The sequence below is a fragment of the Monodelphis domestica genome, chromosome 2 (assembly GCF_027887165.1).
Source record: "Monodelphis domestica isolate mMonDom1 chromosome 2, mMonDom1.pri, whole genome shotgun sequence".
NCBI lineage: Eukaryota > Metazoa > Chordata > Mammalia > Didelphimorphia > Didelphidae > Monodelphis > Monodelphis domestica.
In genome coordinates this window covers 403,181,434-403,204,161 of record NC_077228.1, presented here as the reverse complement: position 1 = coordinate 403,204,161, position 22,728 = coordinate 403,181,434, and the positions used below count along the sequence as shown (strand labels likewise).

Below are 22,728 nucleotides of genomic sequence, written 5' to 3'. Positions count from 1 at the left end.
CTATAGGACCAACTAAAGTCTGTGACAGCTTGGCTTGTTCCCTTGAGTGAAGACAGTTTTGACTTATTTCCTTTGAATCAAAGGGACCTGCTGCCATTTCTGATCTTTGTCTGGTTTTGCCTGGAGTTGGAGGAAGAAGAAAATAGATCCTGAAAGATTTTGGTGTTTCCCTGTTACCAGTCTAGTGAAACACTAGAGTTGAATCTACTTATAAATGAACTGAGGGTGTCAGTTGGTTTCAACTTGAGAAGACCACAGAAATCCTGTTTGGTTTTAGACTTATTGAACATCACAGTTCAGCCATTTTACATCTCTGCTCTTTATAACTGAAATTATAGTTACTAATTATAATTTATAAGGATATAGTGATAGGTAGCATAGAATAAGGAATTTGGGGAGTTATTTAGAAATTAGGGAGTCTAGTGTAGACTATGAAAACAAGAAAGAAGAGGATCCCTACAGATCCAGTGGATTTAGATGGAGATAGATCCCTGTAGCATAGTAATCCTTTTAATCCTTATATTCTTTTATATCCTTTTATATTTACAATAAAATAATCTATTTTTACATATAAAGACATCAGAGAGAATCCTTGTGCTGAGCCCTAAGGGAAGTTCACATTTGGACTTTCCCTCAAAACTACAAATAATCTGTAAACATCAGAGTATCTGAATTTATCTTTTCAATACAGAATAACTCTAGATAATCATCAGAGGGACAGCAACAATTCTGTAATATCAATGTGCTCTTAGTGAGTCCATCGTTGTAGTCAGTGGTTGTTACAGAAATTCCTGAGGGCTGCAGGGACCAGTAAAACTGCAGCTAAAGGAAAGCTGGAGGGTAGGTCACAGCTTTATAAAACTGGATATGCCAAATAGTAAACTAGTAATCTCTAAAACCATCAAATATACAAGGCTAAATAGCTCCGCTCTTTGTGGTGGCCAAAAATTGGAAAATGAGGGGATGCCCTTCAATTGGGGAATGGCTGAACAAATTGTGGTATATGTTGGTGATGGAATACTATTGTGCTCAAAGGAATAATAAACTGGAGGAATTCCATGTGAACTGTAATGACCTTCAGGAATTGATGCAGAGTGAAAAGAGAAGAACCAGGAAAACATTGTACACAGAGACTGATACACTGGGGTACAATTGAATGTAATGGACTTCTATGTAGTGATCCTGAACAACCTGGAGGGATCTACAAGGAAGAACACATTCAGAGGAAAAACTGTGGGAGTAGAAACAGAAGAAAAACAACTACTTGATTACATGCGTCCAATTGGATATGATTGAGGATGTAGACTCTAAATGAACATCCTAATGCAAACATCAACAATATGGAAATAGGTTCTGATCAAGGACACATGTAATACCCAATGGAATTGTGCGTGGGCTACTAGAAGGATGGGGGTTAGGGGAGGGATGGAAATAATGTGATTCTTGTATCCAAAAATTCTAAATTGACTAAATAAATTTTAAAAACAAAACAAACAACAACACAAACAAATCTATTCTTGCCATGTCCAAGACATGTGTCCATTACCCTCATTTGCAAGGTTGCATAAATAAGAATTCTTAAGTAAAAAAAAAATACAAGGCTAAGCCTTCTATCAGCTAGTATCCTCTGATAAGATTTCTGGGGAAAGATGATAAAAACTGTATAGGATATATAGGTAGGAAGAAGTATAATATGCATAGGTAGCTGGAATTCTCACATAAATGAGGCTACAGGAGAAACTGGAGACTACATTTAATTTCAGTTACCAAACCTCAAGAAAGATACAATGGAATTGAGAAAGATCCAGAAGGATAAATTAAAAGGATTAAAATTCTTGAATGTGCTAAGATAAGAACTGAAAATAATTTCATTGAAGTCTCAAAATTAATACATATTGAATATAAATTATGAACAGTATGTACAAAGAAAGGATACATTTATTACTTACTAACTCCCCCTGTACTGGAGTTAACGGTTCATTCCCTGAGGAAAATGATTTAAATCAATACATAAAAGTATTACTTTATAGAAAAAATAAACTTGTATAATTCAATTTCTCAAGAGTTCCTACAAGGACACGGAAACAGATTCACATGCTACTTAGATAAAAAGAAGATAGACAACATGCATTTATTAAGTGCTTACTAAAATACATAAAAGGAAAAGAGGAATGTTTGAGGGTCACTCTGTTAACCTTTTAAGTTGATAAAGAAGAGAAATGTTTGAGGCTCACTCTGTTAACCTTTTAAATTGATAAAAAAGAAGACAACTGTATATGTTTCCATACTACTGTGTACCACTATCAGAGGGCAAATGCTGGGATGGATAGAAAGTGGGTCTGAAAAAAAATTTTTTTTGAGTCTAGCTACTTTCAATTGCTGCCTACCACAAAAAATATAAAATGCAATCTCCTTCATGTAGCTTTCAAGGCCCTCACTAATAGTACCCTACCTCCACACCCAACCCATGCTTTATACTCTAGAAAAAGCGGATGACCCTAGTGTTCAGGTCCCTCCTCTGCTTACTCCATTCCCTGGGTCTGTAATATTCTTACCCCCAATTTCTGCCTGCTGAAATACTGCAGATCTTTTAAGACTTACCTCAAATGACACCTCCACCATGGATACTTTCCTGATCCTACTTCCCCTTGCCATCAGAAATTATCTTTTCTCACTTCTTGAATCCAATACAGAACTTTTGCTAGTGCTTGTCTCATGTGCTTATCCTGCCCTCATTGGTATTATGTTTATTTATGTATGCACTATGTTCTTCTCTGGGACTATAAGTTCCATGTCAAGAGGGGACATATCATAGTGATTTTTTTTTTCCATCTGCCACAACAGTTAGAAAATTGTTCTGTATGAAACAGACACCAAATATGCATAAATAAAATTTAAATGAACTCACATGAATTATCCTTTCTAAGAAGGCAAATAAGTCTAAGGAGGTAGGAACAATGGAGCTTCTCTTTGATGTTTTATTTGGTGTCTATGTTATGGGACCAGCTTTTGTATAAGGCTTCTTAATATTGAAGTCCTTTTGGTACTTCAATAAATACATTTCTTTGGATAGGAAGCAAGATGGAACTACCATTTACTGTAAAGGTTTTAGTTTTAGTTTAGTCTTAGTTTTTAGTTAAAGTTTTACTTAATTATATTATGGAAAAAGAATACCCAGCAAAGAAACTTCAGCATTATTAGCTCAGATGTTACCTGAATTTCAGTTTATAATGGACCCCAAATCATGAACTACATAAAAAAATCTTTATTCTCCCATTCCTAGCCCACCCTCTTCATAAAACCAAAATCCAAACCTCTCACAGTATAGGTTCTAAAGCTTTCAAAAAGCAATTTCCAAAAATCTTGCCCATTAAAAAAAACCACAATAATATTATAGTGAGGTTTTCTTATTCAAGTCTTAATAGAAAAGTTTTGATTTTTCATAACTAGAAAAATATAAGTACATTCAAATGCTTGCAGTGGGGATGAAATGATACACAGAGGAATTATTATCATTATTACTTAGATATTTGCCCAAAAAATCTGAGGAGTGAATATGTGAAGAGTTCCTATGTTTCCAGGGATTTCACAAACAAATGCCAAATACATGATATCTGTTTGTGAAATTCTTAGATCCTTCATGGTAGGCATGATTGACATTTGCTGCCAACAGTAAAAGGATTAATCTTATTGGCAACTATTTTTAAAGTGACTGAAAAGAAAATTACCTAGATGGCTTCTTTTCGTTATCATCATACAACAGCGGCTTCTTGTAAGGAGGTTTACCTTCCATATCATCCTGTACGTTTTTCTCGGGTACAGATTTTCCAGATGATCGATTCTGAATCAACGATTTGGAGTCAGTGTGATCAGGACTAGGATATTTTCTGTTGATATTTTAAATAAACAGAAAGATTTTTAAAATCCAATCTGTCTTCTTAATTTAATTATTTAAAGATTAAAAACATCATTGTAGCCAATAACTGAAGTCATATACTGCTGGACTTTTTTCTGATCTGAAGGTCAAAATTGTTGTTTTGTTTTTTTCCCCCATGAGAACAATGCCATTTATAGACAGTACTTAGGCCAAAAAAATGTAATATAGAATTCTAGGTGATATTTCATGGATATTTATTTGGCAAAGAAATTTTAAAAGTATCAGTTCAGATGTTTAACTTCATACAACATGGAATAAGGAGGTTATAAAATATAAATATTTCACCATCAGAAAACCTTGGCATTAGTACAGGTTTTAAATATATTTTTTAAATCTCTAAAAATAATGTTATCTAGAACTACTTTTCTACCAAATCCACTTTTATTTATCTTAGCACTAACAACTAGTAAAGATTTTGGCTACTGTATTTATTCCTGAATAGCCTCTTATTCTTAAATAGAACTAGTTAAAAACAATTTTTCTTTCCTTTATACCACTTCTAGAAATGAATTTAAATACATTAAAATGACTGATTAAGCTCTTAGAGCAGTAACTGATTTCACAATAACAAGAAAAACAAAAAAGCCATTGCCTATATGACTCTAAGTTGGTCTGCCGAATTCAATCAGCGCCACTTTATTAATTCCTAAGTAAGAGAAATGAATTTTCAGGTTTTTGTCATCCATTACATAAACACACAGGTAAGAAAGATGAAAATAAAAAGGAGAAAGAGCAATAGATTCAAAATTAGGCAAGTTATATTACCCTTAAACCAGAGTTTTTCTTGTCAATAAAATAGATGGTTGGTCTCAAGGACCTCAAAGCTTCCCTCTCCTTATAAAGTTTATGAGTCATGATTTGAACCTTGACTTAGTTATGCCAATATAGACCAAACATTAAAGTTTTTCAAGGGTTAATCACTATTCAAATGAATTATTTTATATTCTCATTTTTGACTACATAATTATTTTAGAGTTAAGCAATATTGTGAGTAATGCATTTGAAAACATAAAATAGCATTTAATGACAGTCTTATACTAATTACCATTATCATTATTATTATAATTATTTTAATTACTTGATTTCAGGAGATGAGGAGCGTTCATTTATTTCTGCCTTTTTATTCCTTGTTAATGATGGGCTAGCTGGAGACATCTCACCACTTAAACGATCTGGGAGGATACGATCTTTGTTCAAATTAATTTCTGAATAAGGGCAATTGATAGCACTGGAAGAGGAAAAGGAACAGAAGAATCATTTTAATAATATTCACTTTTCTCAGTTAAAGAGAATAGCTTTAAAGATCACAAAAATCCAATAAATACTACAGAATACAATAAAAACTAAAGAAATACATCATAAGGAGTATTTTATATTAAAAACATAATTACTTTATTGAATTAAAAAAATATATATGTATACATATATATATATATATATATATATATATATATATATATATATATATATATATATATATACATATATATATATTTGCTCTAGATTCTGAGCTTTGTTGAGGTCTCTCTAGGCTCCAGACCTTGGCGTGGGTGTCTCCAGCTACACTGATGGAAACAAGGTCTATGGATATCCCCAAAAGCTACATCTTCAAGAAAAGTGAGTCAAGCTAAAGTGCAATTAACCTCCAAGGCTGGAGAAATCAAAACTCCTAATATCCTCCCAGGATGATGAATGAAATTACTCTACAGACTGTACAGAAGAACTGTCCTGTTTTGTGAGGAGTGGACTAGGGCAGATGGAACCCTAAAATCACAGATACACAGATTCTTCTTGCAAAGGAGGTCTTAGTGAGTGGGCTGTTCTTTCAGCAGGTGAGGAATATCGATAGATCTTCTGACACCGGATGCAGAACACTAGAAACCTGAAGCTTCGAGGCAGTCAAAAGTAGAGTTTCTGAGTTGTCATGTATAGGACGAGGGGAGAAAGTTCACCATGTCCAAAATGCTGTTAGTAGAGATATTTTTTAAAAGAAAAGAGGGTCCCAACATCCTAAACCAAGATAATGGTTTATAGGCTGAGCTCTCCCAACATTCCCTTCTAAACCACTTTAAAATACTGCTTCAGATAGGCCTTGAATCATGGCAGAGCCAACAAGAGGCTGGAGGAAACATTTTTCCATCCCAAGACAACTGAGGAGGTCGGCAGGAAAGGTCTATGACTTAGGGCCCTAGAGCAGGGGGATAGTACAGCCCAAACCATGGCGACCTGGGTAGCAAAGCCTGGAGGGGGCCCCTAGGAGGGCAGAGACAGCAGCTCCAGGAGCTCTTAGGCCAGAACCTGTCTGTGTGCCAAACACCAGTGAGGGAGATGGCAGGGGACACATTGCGGGGACTGCATGCAGGGTTCTGCGGCACTGTGGATATGCAACTCTAGGGAATAGCTCTAGGCTGAAGGTGTGCACCAGTGTCTGGGGGAGTCAGTATTAGGGAAGAGAAGAATGTCTATGGTTGCTTATGAGGGAGGAGGGATCTTGATCTCATTTCAAAATGGAAACATGCTCAAGAAACTCAAGCTAGAAGAGAGCTGGGACCCTGGTCACACTTCTGGGGCCAAGGGAAATGTGAATACTTGGAGCAAGGCATTTCCTGTGTAAAGACCAGCATATATTCTAAGAAAGCACACACTTGGGAACAGCTGGGTGGCTCAGAGAATTGAGAGACAGAACTAGAGACAAGAGGTCCTGGGTTCAAATGTGAACTCATACACTTCCCAGCCGTGTGACCCTGGACAAATCATTTAACACCCATTGCCTAGCCTTTACCTCTCTTCTGTTTTAGAACCAATACACAGTACTGATTCTAAGATAGAAGGCAAGGGGGAGGGGAAGGAAAGAAAGAAGGAGGGAGGGAGGGAGGGAAAAAAGGAGGAAAAGAGGGAAGGAAGGAAGGAAAGAAGGAAAGAAGGAGGGAAAGAAGGAAGGACTCGCTTCTTGAATCATGCCACCTTGGAAACATCCAAAACTTAAAAGACTGAAAACTAGCTCTGAATAGCAGCTTGGGACAGTGTTTCTTATACCTCAAGAGTAGGACCCAACATAAAAATCTACTATGGTGACAGGGAAGACCAATACACAAACTCAGAAAAAGACACTGATTTCAAAACAACCCTAAGGAAGTCCTCAAAGGGAAAAAAAAATGTGAATTGAACACAAGCCCAACAAGTATTTCTGTTCAGTGGTTTCAGTTGTGTCCTAATCTTTATAATCTCATTTGAGGCACTATTGGCAAAGACAGTGGAGTGGTCTGCCATTTCCTTTTCCAGATCATTTTATAGACGAGGACACTGGGGCAAAGGGTTTTAAGTGACTTGCCCAGGATCACACAGCGAGTAAGTGTCTGAGGCCAGATTTGAACTCAGAAACATGAACCTTTCTGACTTCAGGCTTAACCCTCTATTCACTGGGGCCAGCCAACTGCCAACAAACTTTCCCAAAGAGCTCAAAAAAGGATTTAAAAAGTCAAATAAAATCATTTTGAAAAATTTGAGGAAAGAAATGAAATTAATGTATGAAATTTATCGAGTCAAAAGTTTTGTAAAAGAGGCTTACAAAGACTAAATATACAACATAACATGATGTAAAAAAATAAATAAAATAACATCTTAACAGAGGTGGACAAGATGCACAAAAATTTACTGAAAAGAAGAATTCCTTCTTAAAAATTAACTAAATGGGAAAAGGTACTACAGCTCATTGAAAAATCCTCAAAAATCAGAATTTGGGAAGTAGAAGTTAATGACTCAATAAGACATTAAGAAAACAAAGAATGAAAACAAGTGTGAAATATTTCATAAGAAAAACAACTTACCTAGAAAATATATTGATGAGAGATCATTTAAATATTATCCCACTATCTGTAATACATGATCAAAGAAAGAGCCATGCTACTGTCTTTCAAGAAATTATAAAGGAAAATTGCCCTGATACCTTGGAACTAAAGGGTAAAATGTAAATTTAAAAAAATCTATCAATCCCCTCTTTTTTTTTTAAATTTTATAGTATTTTATTTGATCATTTCCATGCATTATTCATTAAAGACAAAGATCATTTTCTTTTCCTCCCTCCCACCCCCCATAGCCGACGCGTGATTCCACTGGGTATCACATGTGTTCTTGATTTGAACCCATTGCCATGTTGTTAGTATTTGCATTAGAGTGTTCGTTTAGAGTCTCTCCTCTGTCATGTCCCCTCAGCCATTGTAGTCAGGCAGTTGCTTTTCCTCGGTGTTTCTACTCCCTCAGTTTGTCCTCTGCTTATGGATAGTGTTTTTTCTCCTAGATCCCTGCAAATTGTTCAGGGACATTACATCACCCCTAATGGAGAAGTCCATTACGTTTGATTATACCACAGTGTATTAGTCTCTGTGTACAATGTTCTCCTGGTTCTGCTCCTCTCACTCTGCATCACTTCCTGGAAGTCGTTCCAGTCTCCATGGAACTCCTCCATTTTATTATTCCTTTTTGCACAATAGTATTCCATCACCAACAGATACCACAATTTGTTCAGCCATTCCCCAATTGATGGGCATCCCCTCGTTTTCCAATTTTTGGCCACCACAAAGAGCGCAGCTATGAATATTTTTGTACAAGTCTTTTTGTCCATTATCTCTTTGGGGTACGGACCCAGCAGTGCTATGGCTGGTATCAATCCCCTCTTAAAAGGGATTCCAAAAGGATAACTCAGGAATATTATAGTCAAATCCCAGAACTCCTAGATCAAAGAAAAAATATTATAAGTAGTCAGGGAGAAATAATTAAGTATTTTGAAGCCTCATTTGGGATAACACAAAATTTAAAAGCTTCCAAATTAAAGGAGTAGAGAGTTTAAAGTATTAGGAGTAGGATTACAACCAAAAATAAACCTACCCAGCAAAACAGAGCAAAATCCTTCAAAGGAAAACATGGATATTTAATAAATAAAATATATATTTATATATATATAAATATATTTAATAAATAAAAAATAAAGAGAACTTTCAAGTTTTTTTTTTGATGAAAAGACCAGAGCTGAATAGAAAATCTGACCTTCAAACACAAGATATAAGAGAAGAACAAAAGGTAAATGTGAAGGAGAAATCCTAGGGGACTCAATAAGATTAAACTATTTACATTCCTATATTGGTTGATAGTTGTAATTCCTAAGAACTTTCTCATTTTTAGGGGAATTAGAAGGAGCATACAAAGATAGAGGGCATGGTGTGACCTAGTTGACTATGCTGAGATGATTTTTAAAAAATGAAAGCCTGAGAAAGAGGAATGCCTTGAGAGAGGAGGGTGGGGAGAGGAAGAATGGAGGGAATGATCTCACTTAAAAAGTATTCCAGAAAGAGCTTTCATAGTAGAGGAGAAAATGGGGAAAGGATTTGGTGGGTAACGCTTATACTGATTCTCAATGGAACTGGTTCAAAGAGAGAAAAACAAACACATTCAGTTGGATACAGAAATCTATCTTACCCAACAGGGAAATAGGAGGTGAAAATTAATAAGAAAAAGGAAGTGTGTGTGTGTGTGTGTGTGTGTGTGTGTGTGTGTCTGTGTGTGAGAAAATAAAATGGAGGGCAGATTAAGGGAAACAGTGGTCAGAAACAAAACAGACTTTTTAAGAGGTTATGGGTAAAAAGAAAATGAGGATAAAAAGAAGGAAAAAGAATGGAGGGAAATGCACTGTTAGTAATCACAACTATGAATGTAAAATGGAATAAACTCACCCATAGAACTGAAAGACAGCAGAATGGATTAGAAACCATTATCTAAAAATGTGTTATTTACAAGAAACACACTTGAAACAGATAAAAAGTAAAAATAAGAAGTTCGAGTAGAATCTATTATACTTAAGTAGAGGCAAAAAAAAGAGGAAGAGAAAGATAGCAATGATTTTCTCAGACAAAGCAAATGCAGTAAGAGATCTAATTAAAAGTGATCAGCTGGGAAACATTTTGCTAAAAGGTACCACAAACAATGAAATAATATCAATAATAAAGATATATACACCAAACCATAAGTAATCCAAATTCTTAAAGGAAAATTTAAATGAGTTATAGGAGAAAACTGATAATAAAATTATACCAGTAGGGGACTTGACTTCAACTTTCTCCTCTAAGTCGTAGATAAATATAACTATACATTATAAAGGAAAAACAATTAAGGTAATGAATAGAATTTTAGAAAAGTTAAAATATTAGACTTCTAAAGAAAACTGAATGGAAATAGAAAGGAATATTCATTTTCTCAGATGTACATGGCATCTTTAATGACCATTTATTAGGATATAGAAACCTTAAAGTCAAATGCAAAAAAGTAGAAATATTAAATGTATTCTTTTCAGACTACCATGCATTAAAATTGCATTTCACAAAGAGCTACAGAAACATTAAAAACTAATCTAACCCTAAAAATAGGTGAGTCAAAGAACAAAGCACAGAAACTCTAAAGAGAATGAAACAACAATGAGACAACATTCGAAAATTTGAGAGATGCAGCCAAAAGCATTACTTAGGGGGAACAGTATCTCTAAATGCTTACAACAATAAAAGAAAGAACAGATCAACAAATCAGGCATGCAACTAAAAAAAATAGAAAAAGAATGAATTACAAATTCTTGATTAAACATAAAATTGGAAATTCTGAAAATCAAAGGAGAAGCTAACAAAATTGAAAGTAAGGCAACCATTGAACTGCAACATAAAAATAGGAGCTAGTTTTTTGGAAAAACCCAACAATACAGGAGATAAACATTTGGTTAATTTTCTTTAAAAAAGAAAAAAGAAAACCATATTACCAATGTAAAAAGTGAGAAGGGTGAATGTATCACCAATGAAGATGAAATTAAAGTATTAAACCCAATTTTATGAAAATAAATAAATCTAAGACTTGTATAATAATATTCATAGCTGCTCTCTTTGTGGTGGCCAAAAATTGGAAAATGAGAGGATGCCCTTCAATAGGGAAATGGCTGAAAAAATTGTGGTAATATGTTGGTGATGGAATACTATTGTGCTCAAAGGAATAATAAACTGGAGGAATTCCATGAGGACTGGAACAACCTCCAGGAAGTGATGCAGATTGAAAGGAGCAGAGCCAGGAGAACATTGTACACAGAGACGGATATACTGTGGTACAATCGAATGTAATGGACTTCTCCATTTGAGGCAATGCAGTGATTCTGAACAACCTGGAGGGATCTAAGAGAAAGAACACTATCCACATTCAGAGGAAAAACTATGGAAGTAGAAACACAGAAGAAATAATAACTGCTTAAATACATGGGTTGAGGGGATATGGCTAGGGAAGTAGACTCTAAATGAACATCCTAATGCAAACAACAACATGGAAATAGGTTTTGATCAAGGACACATGTAATACCCAATGAAATTGTGCATTGACTGAGGGAAGGGTGGGGGGAAATGAGGGAGGGAAATAATATAATTCTTGTAACCAAGGAATAATGTTCTAAATTGACTAAATAAATTAACTTAAATTTAAAAAAAAACAAAGTAAACAGGAACGAATTAAAAGAAGAAATCCAATGGAACTAAGACAGGTTAGGAAAGTTTCTTATGGGGGAGGGGGGGTTGTGGGAGGAGGAATGAGCGAATGAAAGAAGATATGGGAGGAAACAGTTCACACACTCAAAAAACAAAACAGAACAAAACAAAACAAAAAGAAAAACAAAAAATAGAAGGAAGACCAGAAATAATTAAAGTAGAGCAGCTTTGAAAGTTCCATGATGAGTTTATTACATACTTAAAAGAAAATCAAGCTCTACATAATAAGAGATTTGTAGTTTCATGCATTTCTCTCCTGTTCTACTACAAATATGGAAATGCTAGTTTTATTTTATTTCTAAGTTTAGAGATTAAAAAATTAAACAATAAAAAAACAATGCAATAAGCAATCAAAAAAGATTCAAGGTATAGTATAATAACACTTTCATTGTGGAAAGAACCATTTTGGGAACCTGTTTTTCTTTCTTTTTTTTTTTAAACCCTTACCTTCTATCTTGGAGTCAATACTGTGTATTGGCTCCAAGGCAGAAGAGTGGTAAGGGCTAGGCAATGGGGGTCAAATGACTTGTCCAGGGTCACACAGCTGGGAAGTGTCTGAAGCCAGATTTGAACCCAGGAACTCCCTTCTCTAGGCCTGGCTCTCAATCCACTGAGCTACCCAGCTGTCCCTGGAACCTGTTCTTCTTGACTGAATATCTCTTATAAGAGTTTTGGTTTTGTTTCTTAATTGGGAAGATGAAGGAAAGATAGGGAGCAATAGAAATTGAGTTGCCAAAAAAAAAAAAAGAAATAAGCTAGAAAAGAAGATTGCTAAAGCATTAAAAAAAGCAAAGAAAAAAACAGAAGGGCAAAGAGACTCATAGACAATCAGGGGATTCAGAGAGTTAGCTTCGTGTACAATTCTGTTCTATTTTGTACATGAAAGACTCCGTTGTATTTGGTGTTTGCTAAGTTCATATTTTTTTCTAAATAAATAGAGAAGTCAAGAGGAATAGCTAACATTAGGCAAACGATTATGTAAAAGAGAATTTTTAACTCCCTTTGTTTATTTTAACTTAATCAAAAACTTGGAGTGCCCCTCCTTTCAAACTTAGTCAGGTACTTGAAGAATCATTTGCTGGAAAAGAAAGTTCACACCCTCAATGACTGGAAGTGGATCCCATAACTCTGCCCCCTGAGCAGTGCTAGACAAATTAAGAAACTATAATTGGTTCCTGAGATGTTATGTGAGAGAACTATTAGATGGAGAAAAATTCTTGTAAGGTGAGGCCCAAAGGAAGTCAAGCATTCCCGTTTAGGATTCCCATTTTGGATGCAGCTTCTGATTTTGGCTTCCTGTTTTGGACTTTGGATCCTGATGCACTTTCGGAATTGGATTGCTGTGTTGGTGACTCGCACTGAAGAAGGACAGTTAAGGACTCTTGCCTCCTTGGGAGGCTAGAGACTGCTTTTTGCAGCTCAGCCTCTTTGGTCGTTTGCTTGGTGAAAGGTTTGGCTGGAGACACTTTTGTAGGCTGGTAGGATTTGCAATCAGGTTTGCATTCACAGTCTGGAAGCACTCAGATTCGGACGTAGGGTATTTAGCTAGGCAATATTTTCTACTTTCTTCCTACATTTCCCTCTCTTTACTATCTCTACCTTGCTGTAATAAAGCTACTAACAACCTAGTGACTTGAGTTAATTTTTATAAACAGCAACCACAACAACCTTTTTTAACTCATATCTTTCTGATCCATTTTAACTCTTACAGTTTAAAATTTCAGTTTTAGACTTGACAAGTTTGAAATGAGAGTGGGACATGCAAGTCAATAAACAAACATTTATTAAGTTCCTATTATTTGCCAAGCATTGTGCTAAGCTCTGCAAATACAACAAAGCAAAAACCAGTTTCTTTCCTTAAGAAGTTCCCAGTAAGAGGTACATAACTTTGTACATATAAGGTATATGCAGATTTAGAAATAATCAACAGAAGGAAAGCATTAGCCTTGGTGGAGATTAAGAATGCCTTCCTATAGAATGCAGGCTTTTAGCTGGGACTTGAAAGAAGTCAGGAGGGAGGCATGAGGTAGAGCATTTAAGGCATGGGGGAAAGCTAGGGAAAAGGCCCAGAGCTGGAAAATGGAATGTCTCCTTTGAGGGAGTGGAAGTTTTTATCTGTAAGATAAAAATAATAAGCCCTCCGGTGAAATATACAAATTGTAGATTTTTGTTTGAGGGTTATTTGGATACAAATGATAGATACAATCATGTGATCTCCAAAGAGAAGACACCAGAAAAGTCAAGTCAGAAGGAAAAGGGAAGACAGCCTTTGGAAATTATCTTAATTCAGACAATTGAAAAAGGAAGAAGAAACTGGAAAAAAAAAGATGGAGGAGCCATTGGAGAAGCATAAGATTAATATGGACACTCAGCTGAAAAAAGCAAAAACAAAACAAAACAATTAAATGCTTACTGTTGTTAGGATAAAGCAAGGAGGATTTTGGAATTCTACGGTTGACTGACAGGACTGGAGTGACAGTTGGAAGAGCAAAAAAGGTTTATGGGAGAAGAACAGTGGGCTGAGGGGTTTCTGAAGAGCCCCTTGGTCTTCTACCTTAGGGCCAAGATCTGAAAGGTCCAGTTTCTGGGTGGCTGAAGAACTTCTGAAGCCATAAGTGAAGTCCCTGCTTCTTGCCTTAAACCAGTAGCTGCTTTCTCTCCAGAAATCCTACTGTTTCCTCCACCTGCTACAAACATTACAGACCCCTGAGGGGGTGCTGGCTTGGATTCTCAAACCAAAGCCCAGCCCTCTTGGATCCTCCTTGCCTTCTCAGAACTATTTCTAGTTTATTCATTTAGGATATACTGGTATTTCGACTATAGAAAGGGCATTTTGTTGGGAAAGGGGCAGAGATATTCGTAGGCATGGGCATTAGCCCTTTGAATCAATGAGTGCATAGATATTCTGACAGGGCTACCTCTATCCTCTCCCCTCAACCCATTTACCTATCCTCATTAATAAATCCCTTAATTAGCATTTTTACACTGTGTTATACTCAGCACTTACTACTAGAAATACAAATAAAAGCAAAAATCGTCTCTGACCTAAGGAAGTTAGGTCACTTTCTAACAGAAGAGACAACAAGTACATAAGAAGTACACAGAGGGAAGATAACCTCAGAGGGAATGACAAAGGAGGACTGAGTTTTAAGAAGGAAAAAGTGACTGATAGCACTGCAATATCAAATCTTGCAAAATAGATTAAGGAGCATTAGGACTTGAATAAAGATATCTGGAATCAGCATTTAAGAGATCATAATTACATTCAAGGGAGAAGTTTCAGAATAGTGATAAAAATAGAAGACTGGAGTATAAAGACTTCAGAAATGGAGAGATGAATGAGAAGGAAGCAGAACCAACACATAAATGTTATTTTTAAAATAGATTTTGCAAGTAAAAGGAAGTTCAGACTAAACAAGACTAATTTCCAATCTGATCCTTCAGTGGAATCAGAGGTTTCTATCATTACCTAATGCTCACTAGCCTGCCACCAAAACCCATTCAAAAGACAAATCTTTACTCAGGTTTTCAAAACAATTGATTTTATTCTTACTGAAAAAATTCTTCATATCTTCAGTATCTTTTTTAAAAAAGCCAAAAACAAATGTTTATGAAATGAATGCAGCAAATGCCATTTATAGCAAAAGAATAATTCTAAAACTCTACTAATACCATTAAAAGAATATTCCTTCCAAATAAACATCTAGCCCCCATGAAGAACTTTAAAAAATATGGCAATATAGACAAGACCACTGCAATAGGACCACTCAGAAGGGTCAGGCTAGTCTCTAACTCCAGATATTTCTTTCCTCTCACTCAAGGGGACCAAATCTTGTGAAATGACAGTAAACAGAGAATTAACTTCCCAAACAATAACTCTTCCCCTAAAGCAAAGCAGTTTTTAGAGAGACCATTATGTATGACAATCTGATGTAGAGAAGAATTCAACTAATTCCTTTCTCAATGAAGCTATGAAGTCTACTTGTTTATCTCATTCTATGAAATAAGTTATTGGAGTATACGTAGTACTCCATCCAATTTCAAAATCAGATTGCTAGTTTTGCATGATTAATGAAGTCTATGTACTCCTTATATTTCCCTAAAGTTGACACTTTGCTACATTTACTGTTTAGAACTGAAAAGACTTGCAGAATTCCATACCAACACTACAAATCTTCCCATGCTATATGGTTCGAAACTGATGACTTCAACATTTATTTATTCATATTATGATTAAAACTAGTACCACATGAAAAGGGTGGAGTGAAAATGGCAGCTTAGTAGCAGCAAAAGCCAAAACTGTTAACTATCTTTCCAAACTGTTCTTTAAAAGGTGCTTCAAAAGGACAGGAGTCAAAGCAGGATAAGCAAGGGGGCTCTCCCAACGAACACAACTTGAAATATAGGCAGAGTAGATTTTCATGGGATAAACTGCACACAAAGGAGTGCTGGGCAACCCCGCCCCCAATAATGCCAGATTCAGAACCTGGGTGTGGACTAACTTTGGAAACCCAGGAAGAGGGCTACACCAGCAAGGGTAGATCCTCAGATCCACCCCTTACAGTCCAGCCTCCATAGTAGCACTGAAAACTTAGCCCTAGGGCAAAAGTCAGCAGAGGAGAAATAATGGGCAAGGAGCTTTCGGAGTTCCCAGACCAAAGGCAAAAAAAGTTTGGGAAGATGAGCAAATAGCAAAAGAAACATCTGACCCTCAAAAATTTCTACAGGAAAAAAAAAAGCAAATAACAACCAACAGGAAATGATAAGATCTGAGTAACCACATTCAACTTAAAAAAAAAAACACCCCCAAAACAGGAATTGTTTGCAAGTTCTGGTAGGATTCAAAAAGGAATTAAAAAATCATATAAGACAGGTTGAAGAAAAATTGGAAATAGAAATGAGAAAAGAAAACAACAACTTAAAAAGCAAAATTGGTCAATTGGAAAGAGGCACAAAAATCCAATGAAGAAAAAACTGCCATGAGAAGTAGAATGGACCAAATGGAAAAAGAGGATCAAAAGGTCATGGAAGAAATTCAGTCTTTCAAGACTAGAATTGGGCAAATAGACACTAATTATTTCATGAGATATCAAGAAACAATAAAACAAAATCAAAAGAATGAAAAAATAGAAGAAAATATGAAATATCTCATTGAAAAAACAGCTGACCTGGAAAAGAGATCCAATAAAGACAATTTGAGAATTATTAGACTACCTCTAAGTCATGACCAAAACCTGCCCCAAAAGCCTAGACGTCATATTACAAGAAATTATCCAAGAAAACTGCCCTGATATTCTTGACTATGAGAGTAAAATAGAATTTAAAAGAATCCACAGAACCTCCTGCAATAAATTCTCAAATAACAGGTCCCAGGAATGTTATAGCTAAGTTCAAGAGCTTCCAGGCTAAGGAGAAAATACGGCAAACTCCCAGAAACAACTGAGATATCATGGAACCCCAGTCAGGATCACATAGGTTCTGGCAGCTTCCACACTGAAGGATGGCAAGGCTTGGAATATGATATTCTGGAAGGCAAGAGAACTGAATTTATAACCAAGAATGACCTACCTATCAAAATTGACTATATATTTTCAGGGGAAAGTATGAGCATTTAATAAAATAAAAGATTTCCAAGCATTTCTGAAGAAAAACCAAGACTTAAAAAGAAAATGTGATGTTCAAATACAAAATTCAAGACAACCATGAAAGTTAAATAAGAAAGGAAAAAATTAAAGGCTTCAAAAAGGTCAAATTGCTTATATTCCTATAAGGAAAGATAGAATCTGTAACCCTTAGGAATTGTTAGCATTATCATAGTAGTTAAAAGAAGTATATAGAGACAGAGTTATGGCATTAAGCTGTTTGGAATATGTTTAAAAATTGAGGTAAAAAAAGGATTGTACTAAGAGAAATGGGAAGAGAGAAATAATATGGGGTAAATTATAATACATAAAGAGGCAGAGGGGGAGGAGGGGAGATAATATTACAATGGAGTGAAATAAAAAAGTAAACCAAGGAGAAATTTTTAAACATATTCCAAACTGAAGAGAAACTACTACTGATGAATAGAGAATGGTAAACTGAGGGGAACTGGTTCTTCTTGCAATGACTGTGGAAGAATGAGGATGGTAATGCATAATACTTAAACCTTACTCTCATTGGAACTGGCTCAGAGAGGGAAGAACAGTCAAATACATAATTTACCACAAAGTGATGGTTGTCTGATGACCTCAAGCTTTATCTATTACCAACTGACCAATTAAAAGGATTTTAAAACATTCAATTGTAAGTTTGAATCCTAACTAATTTCAGGCTTTTCCTTATCACAGTCAGTAAATAAGCATTAAATACTTATTATGTGCCAGCAACATTACATGTAATTTTTCTAAAAATATGCAGATATAAAAAGGCTTCCCTTCTGAAATCAAGGTTGAAGAGAAGACAGAATGAAATAGTCCAAAGTTTGATGAGGATAATTACACCAATTTTGCACCATCTGTTAATTCATAAGGAAGAAGGTTGTACGATCTCAAAAATTTTAAGAATGACCTGGATTCTTCAATCTGTATCTATCAGATAAAGAAGGAACCTCATTTTTTTCCTCATAATCATTCAGAAAATTATTTACATATGTCAAATTAATTAATGAAATAGGATATTTCCTGCTAAGTTTAATAGGAGTGAATTAAGTTAGGGTTTTTACGACTAAAAACTTAAAGCATGATTAACTTTTCCCCTTAAAGCTGTCAGTTAAATTAAAACTATTTCTAATGTATTGCTAATATTTTACACTTTATAGTGTCTAATGTCATAACTTTAATTATGCAAATTAAATTTCATTTCTATGTGTAATACTAGAGAGAAAAAATCAATTAAAATATATTTTTCTGAATATTATTTTCAGTGATTAGTTTTGCAGTTCTTGCTAGTTCACAGAAATTTCAATACTCATTCTGAAATATTCAAGTTACTTAGTTTTAATGTGAAAATTTCTTGCCAGTATCTACCTTATCATTTCAGGTGGTCAGACCTAAATGATTGTTTTCTAATCAAAACACCTTAAAATGCAGGCATATTTTCAATAAAAAGCCAAATAGCCAAGTTGAATTTATTTTTGGTAATGAATTGACTTATTGTGAATGCATTTTCCCCCCTCAACTCAACAGCTACCCTTTGGTTTTACATACTCACTGTGACAACTACATTTATTACACATCAGATTATAAAACATGGTCATCACTTCTTTTAACAGAGATAAATTCCCTTATGCATCTAAAGGAAATATTATTTTACATAGACAATGTAAGACAAGGAACACTGAGCATATCTACCTATGGGAGCCTGGGTGTCTAGCTCTCTTTATATGGCCAATTCCTTTGCATCCAGCAGTTGGGCATCCTCCTTGCTCAGAAGCTTCCACCAACTCCAGAGGACCTACAGAAGCAAAGAAAGATATTAAATTATTCAACAGATCACAGAGTTCAATAGGGGTGAAAACAGAGACCAGAGTAGAAAACAAATGACCTGAAATCTGTCTTCAGGTGATATTTCACCTCATAGAGAATAATGAAAATGTTCACAGATGCTTTGAAATATGTTCTTTTATACAATTCAAAGATTCCTAAAGTAATCTTATTTTAGCATTCCTATTAAGCCTCTCTTCAAATATAATATCAATCAATAAACTATTGAACAAGCATTTATGATGATGTTCCAAGTACTCTGCTTAACTGTTGCAACGCATAGAAAAAGCAGAAATAGTCCCCAAGAACAAGGATCAATTTTATATTCTAAGAGGAACCAAAGCCTATAAACCTGGCCACATGCAAGATCAATACAGAAGACAGAAGACAGCCTTCATTTCAACATAGTCTTTATCCAGATAATCACAAATTCCAGTTGAATTTGTATTAAATGGTTTCTATGTTTTAACACCAAAACAATATTGCAATCTGCCTGAATTTAGTCTATAGATCTCTCTCTGCATGCCTCTGTCTCTGTCTCTCTCTTCCTACCCATTATGCTTATATTTGCCTGCAGCAAAACATCTTCTTGTAAGGCACACTTCTTTCTTTCGAAGGATAGGAAAAGGAATGGAAGATGGGAAAGACCAAAGATTTCACTGGCATTGGAACCTTTTTACACTGTGGCAGAGAAGCACCTCTTTTGTGAAGAGGAGTCTTAGAGAGTTGCCCAGGGCCCTGAAAAATTCATTGTCTGGCCCAGCCACAAGTCCAATGTGTCAGAAGCATTATTTGAACCCAGATCTTCTTGATTCAGAAGGAAGCCATTTCTCTGGTCTTTTTTTCTGTTTATAAAGCAAATTAAATGAATTTATTTAGAAAGCATTCTTAGGGACTATTAAAGCTTAGTCATAGACTCCAATCCACAATTTAATTACTTTGAAAATTTCCAGTTATAATCACACTCTAATCCCACAGGATTAGAGGATTTCAATAAAGGGAAGGCATGAGTTCAAGTTCTACTTTGGATACATTCTTGCTCTGTGACCCTGAACAAGTTGCTTAACCCCTCAGTGTCCCAGGAAATTTCCTACAGGTGTTAAAAACAGTTGCTTTGGTATAGGTTTCTTAACAAGAAGTAGCCTATATAAAAACAAAAAACAAAACACTACAGCATAGCTGATTCCTGACAAGTCCCTGCTCCCAACCTCAATTTAAACCTTTCTTTGGAAAAAAAAAAAGAAGAAATCCCATACATGTCGCAAAGAACCACTGAATCATTTTCATAGCTGATAAAATTACTGTTATGTGTTTATTTGTACACTGGCTGAATAACCTTTCATTAAAGCTTTTCAAATCCCTTTAATATAAAAGGCTTACATTAAACCTATTTATCAGTAAAATAGACAAAGCAAAAGGTCATACTCAATAAAATATACCCTCCTGAAGAAACTGTGTTCATTACGTAACTTTTCTATGACTCCAATCTAGAAAGATTCATTAAGTACCTAATAGAAGTTCTAAATGTGTGCTATGTGATCAGAATATAAAAATTTCAAATGACATAGTCCTCAAGGAGCTTATGATCTACATGTGAAACCCACAAATAACTGTTAGAACATACATCTACATATACACAGGCATATCTTTAGTAGAGGCACACATATACAGAAGAAACATAAGGAATATAAAAAATACAAAGCAGATGAACAGTGTCAGAGAGAGTCCTGAGACCTTGGAGGATCTGAGGAGGAGGAGCCTTGTGAGCTGGCCCTTAAAGGAAGATATTTCTATAATGGAAGCTGGAGGAGTACTCCATTCTAGGGAGAGGTAATAGAAATGGACAGAGGAAAGAGGGCAAAAGAAAACCTGGGAATGGGGAGTGGCTCTATGGGGTTGAAATGCAAGGTATGTAAAAGGAAGTGTGAAATAAGACAGAAAAGAAATAAGACAGAAAAGAAGACAGGGGCTAGCATGAAACTTAACTACCATGCTAAGGACTCTGTATTTTACTTAACAAGCAAAGAGTTAAAAAAGAAATGAAAGAAAAATGATGGATTCAAGATAGTGAATGAAACAAACAAACAAAAAATGTGAACATGGCCAAGGGAGGAATTTGCTTTACTTGATTGTGTTTTTATTATGAAGGTTTTCACTTCTTTTTATTCAACAGTGACAGAGGGGAAGTGAAAGGGAGAGGATAAATGTTTTTGTTAATTTTTTTAAAATTTAAAAGGGAAAAAAAAAAGCTGTGAAGGGTCACTGAAATTTTTGAGCAAGGAATGATGTGCTTGGCCATAATCAGAAAGAGGAGTGTGGCAGTAGTGTGATTGATAGAGAAGGACAAGATTGAGAACAAGGAGGAGTTAGGACATTATCACAACAGTCAAGGTAAGAGATAATGAGGGACTAAATTAAAGGGATGGACTTAGAAATGGAAAGGAAGGAAACAACATAAGAACATATTGTTCCTAAAATGATGATTATAATTCTAAGCTGTATGAAAGTTAAGTTAGCCAATACATTGAAATCAATTATAAAATATCAAAAAAGTATAAAATAGTGAAAGTTGAAATTGAGATAAAGGAGATGGATCCATTTCTTTATGGGTAGAAAAAAAGAGAATAGCAATTTAGGATTGAAAAGCTTTGGAGCTGAGTGAAACAGAGATTGAGTGCCTCACTGAAGTTCTATTCCTCCTTCTACCACCCTAAGAAATATGCCCTTTAGATTTATGGTATAAAATGCGATCTACCTCCAGAGAAGGAACTGATGGAGTCTCAATGCAGAATGAAGCAGACTTTTTCACTCTATTTTTTTTGGCCTGTGTTTTCTTTTGCAATATGGCTAATTTAGAAATTATTTCTGTGATAGCACATGTATAATCTATATAAAATCACCTGCCTTCTCAAGAGGTGGCAGGAAAGGAGGAAGGGAATTTGGAACTAATTTCTTTAAGTGTTAAAATTTTCATTTTCATATAATTGATAAAAAAGAAAAGTTAAATTAAAAAAATTTCCCCTCAGCTGACAGAAGAGGGAGGCACATCTTAGCACCATTTTCTTTATTATCAGCAGCCTTATATTATTTAAACAACTTACTAGATTTTTTTCCTGGTTATAAAATATCAGAGAATACAAATACTCTGTATTTAACACTACTTGGGAAAAAAAATGCTATTAAAATCAACAGATCTTGGGAGCAGGTTGGTGCTCAGTGAATTGAGTCAGGCATAGCGATGGGAAGCCCTGGGTTCATATCTAACCCCAGACACTTCTTAGGAGTGAAATCCTGAGCAAGTCACATGACATATTTCATCCTCATTTTCTTCATGTAAAATAAGCACAATAATGTCACTTATCTCATAGGATTATTGTAAAGATCAAATAAGATAACATTTAACATACTTTTAAACTTCAAAGTGCCATATAAATGCTAGTTACTATTATCCCTGTCATGATTATTTTTACAAATTCTCTTACTAAGAGGAGGCTGAAGAGGATGTCCTGTTTTCGCACACCAACCCACTGGATGGATGTCAGGAGAATCTGCTTCAATCCAGTAGTCATAGCTATTACTCCAGCCATCAAAGTGGACCTAGAAACATAAGAGAAAATGAGTAATATATTTAATAAAATGAAAAATATTAAAAATGTAGTCTTCACTACTAACTTTCATTATATTATGACTTGTAAAGAAGATACTGTTCATTATACTACTGAAAAGAATCTAAAATTATTTTCCTCTATTATGTATCCTCAAACAA

General features: G+C 35.1%; 1 protein-coding gene across 10 annotated transcripts in view; it reads right to left on the bottom strand.

The window, feature by feature from the left end:
- Nucleotides 1–22,728, bottom strand: part of L3MBTL3 (L3MBTL histone methyl-lysine binding protein 3) — a 176,203-nt gene that overhangs the window by 27,882 nt on the left and 125,593 nt on the right. For 9 of the 10 annotated variants that reach the window (XM_007484546.2, XM_056818759.1, XM_007484548.2 and 6 more), the window contains exons 17-20: nucleotides 22,445–22,559; nucleotides 18,831–18,933; nucleotides 5,016–5,165; nucleotides 3,729–3,887 (exon numbers count right to left, since the gene is read on the bottom strand). In XM_007484546.2, the coding sequence (XP_007484608.2) occupies nucleotides 3,729–3,887; nucleotides 5,016–5,165; nucleotides 18,831–18,933; nucleotides 22,445–22,559 (527 nt within the window). The remainder of the gene's footprint in view (nucleotides 1–3,728; nucleotides 3,888–5,015; nucleotides 5,166–18,830; nucleotides 18,934–22,444; nucleotides 22,560–22,728) is intronic. The other variant, XM_056818760.1, reaches the window with a different exon arrangement.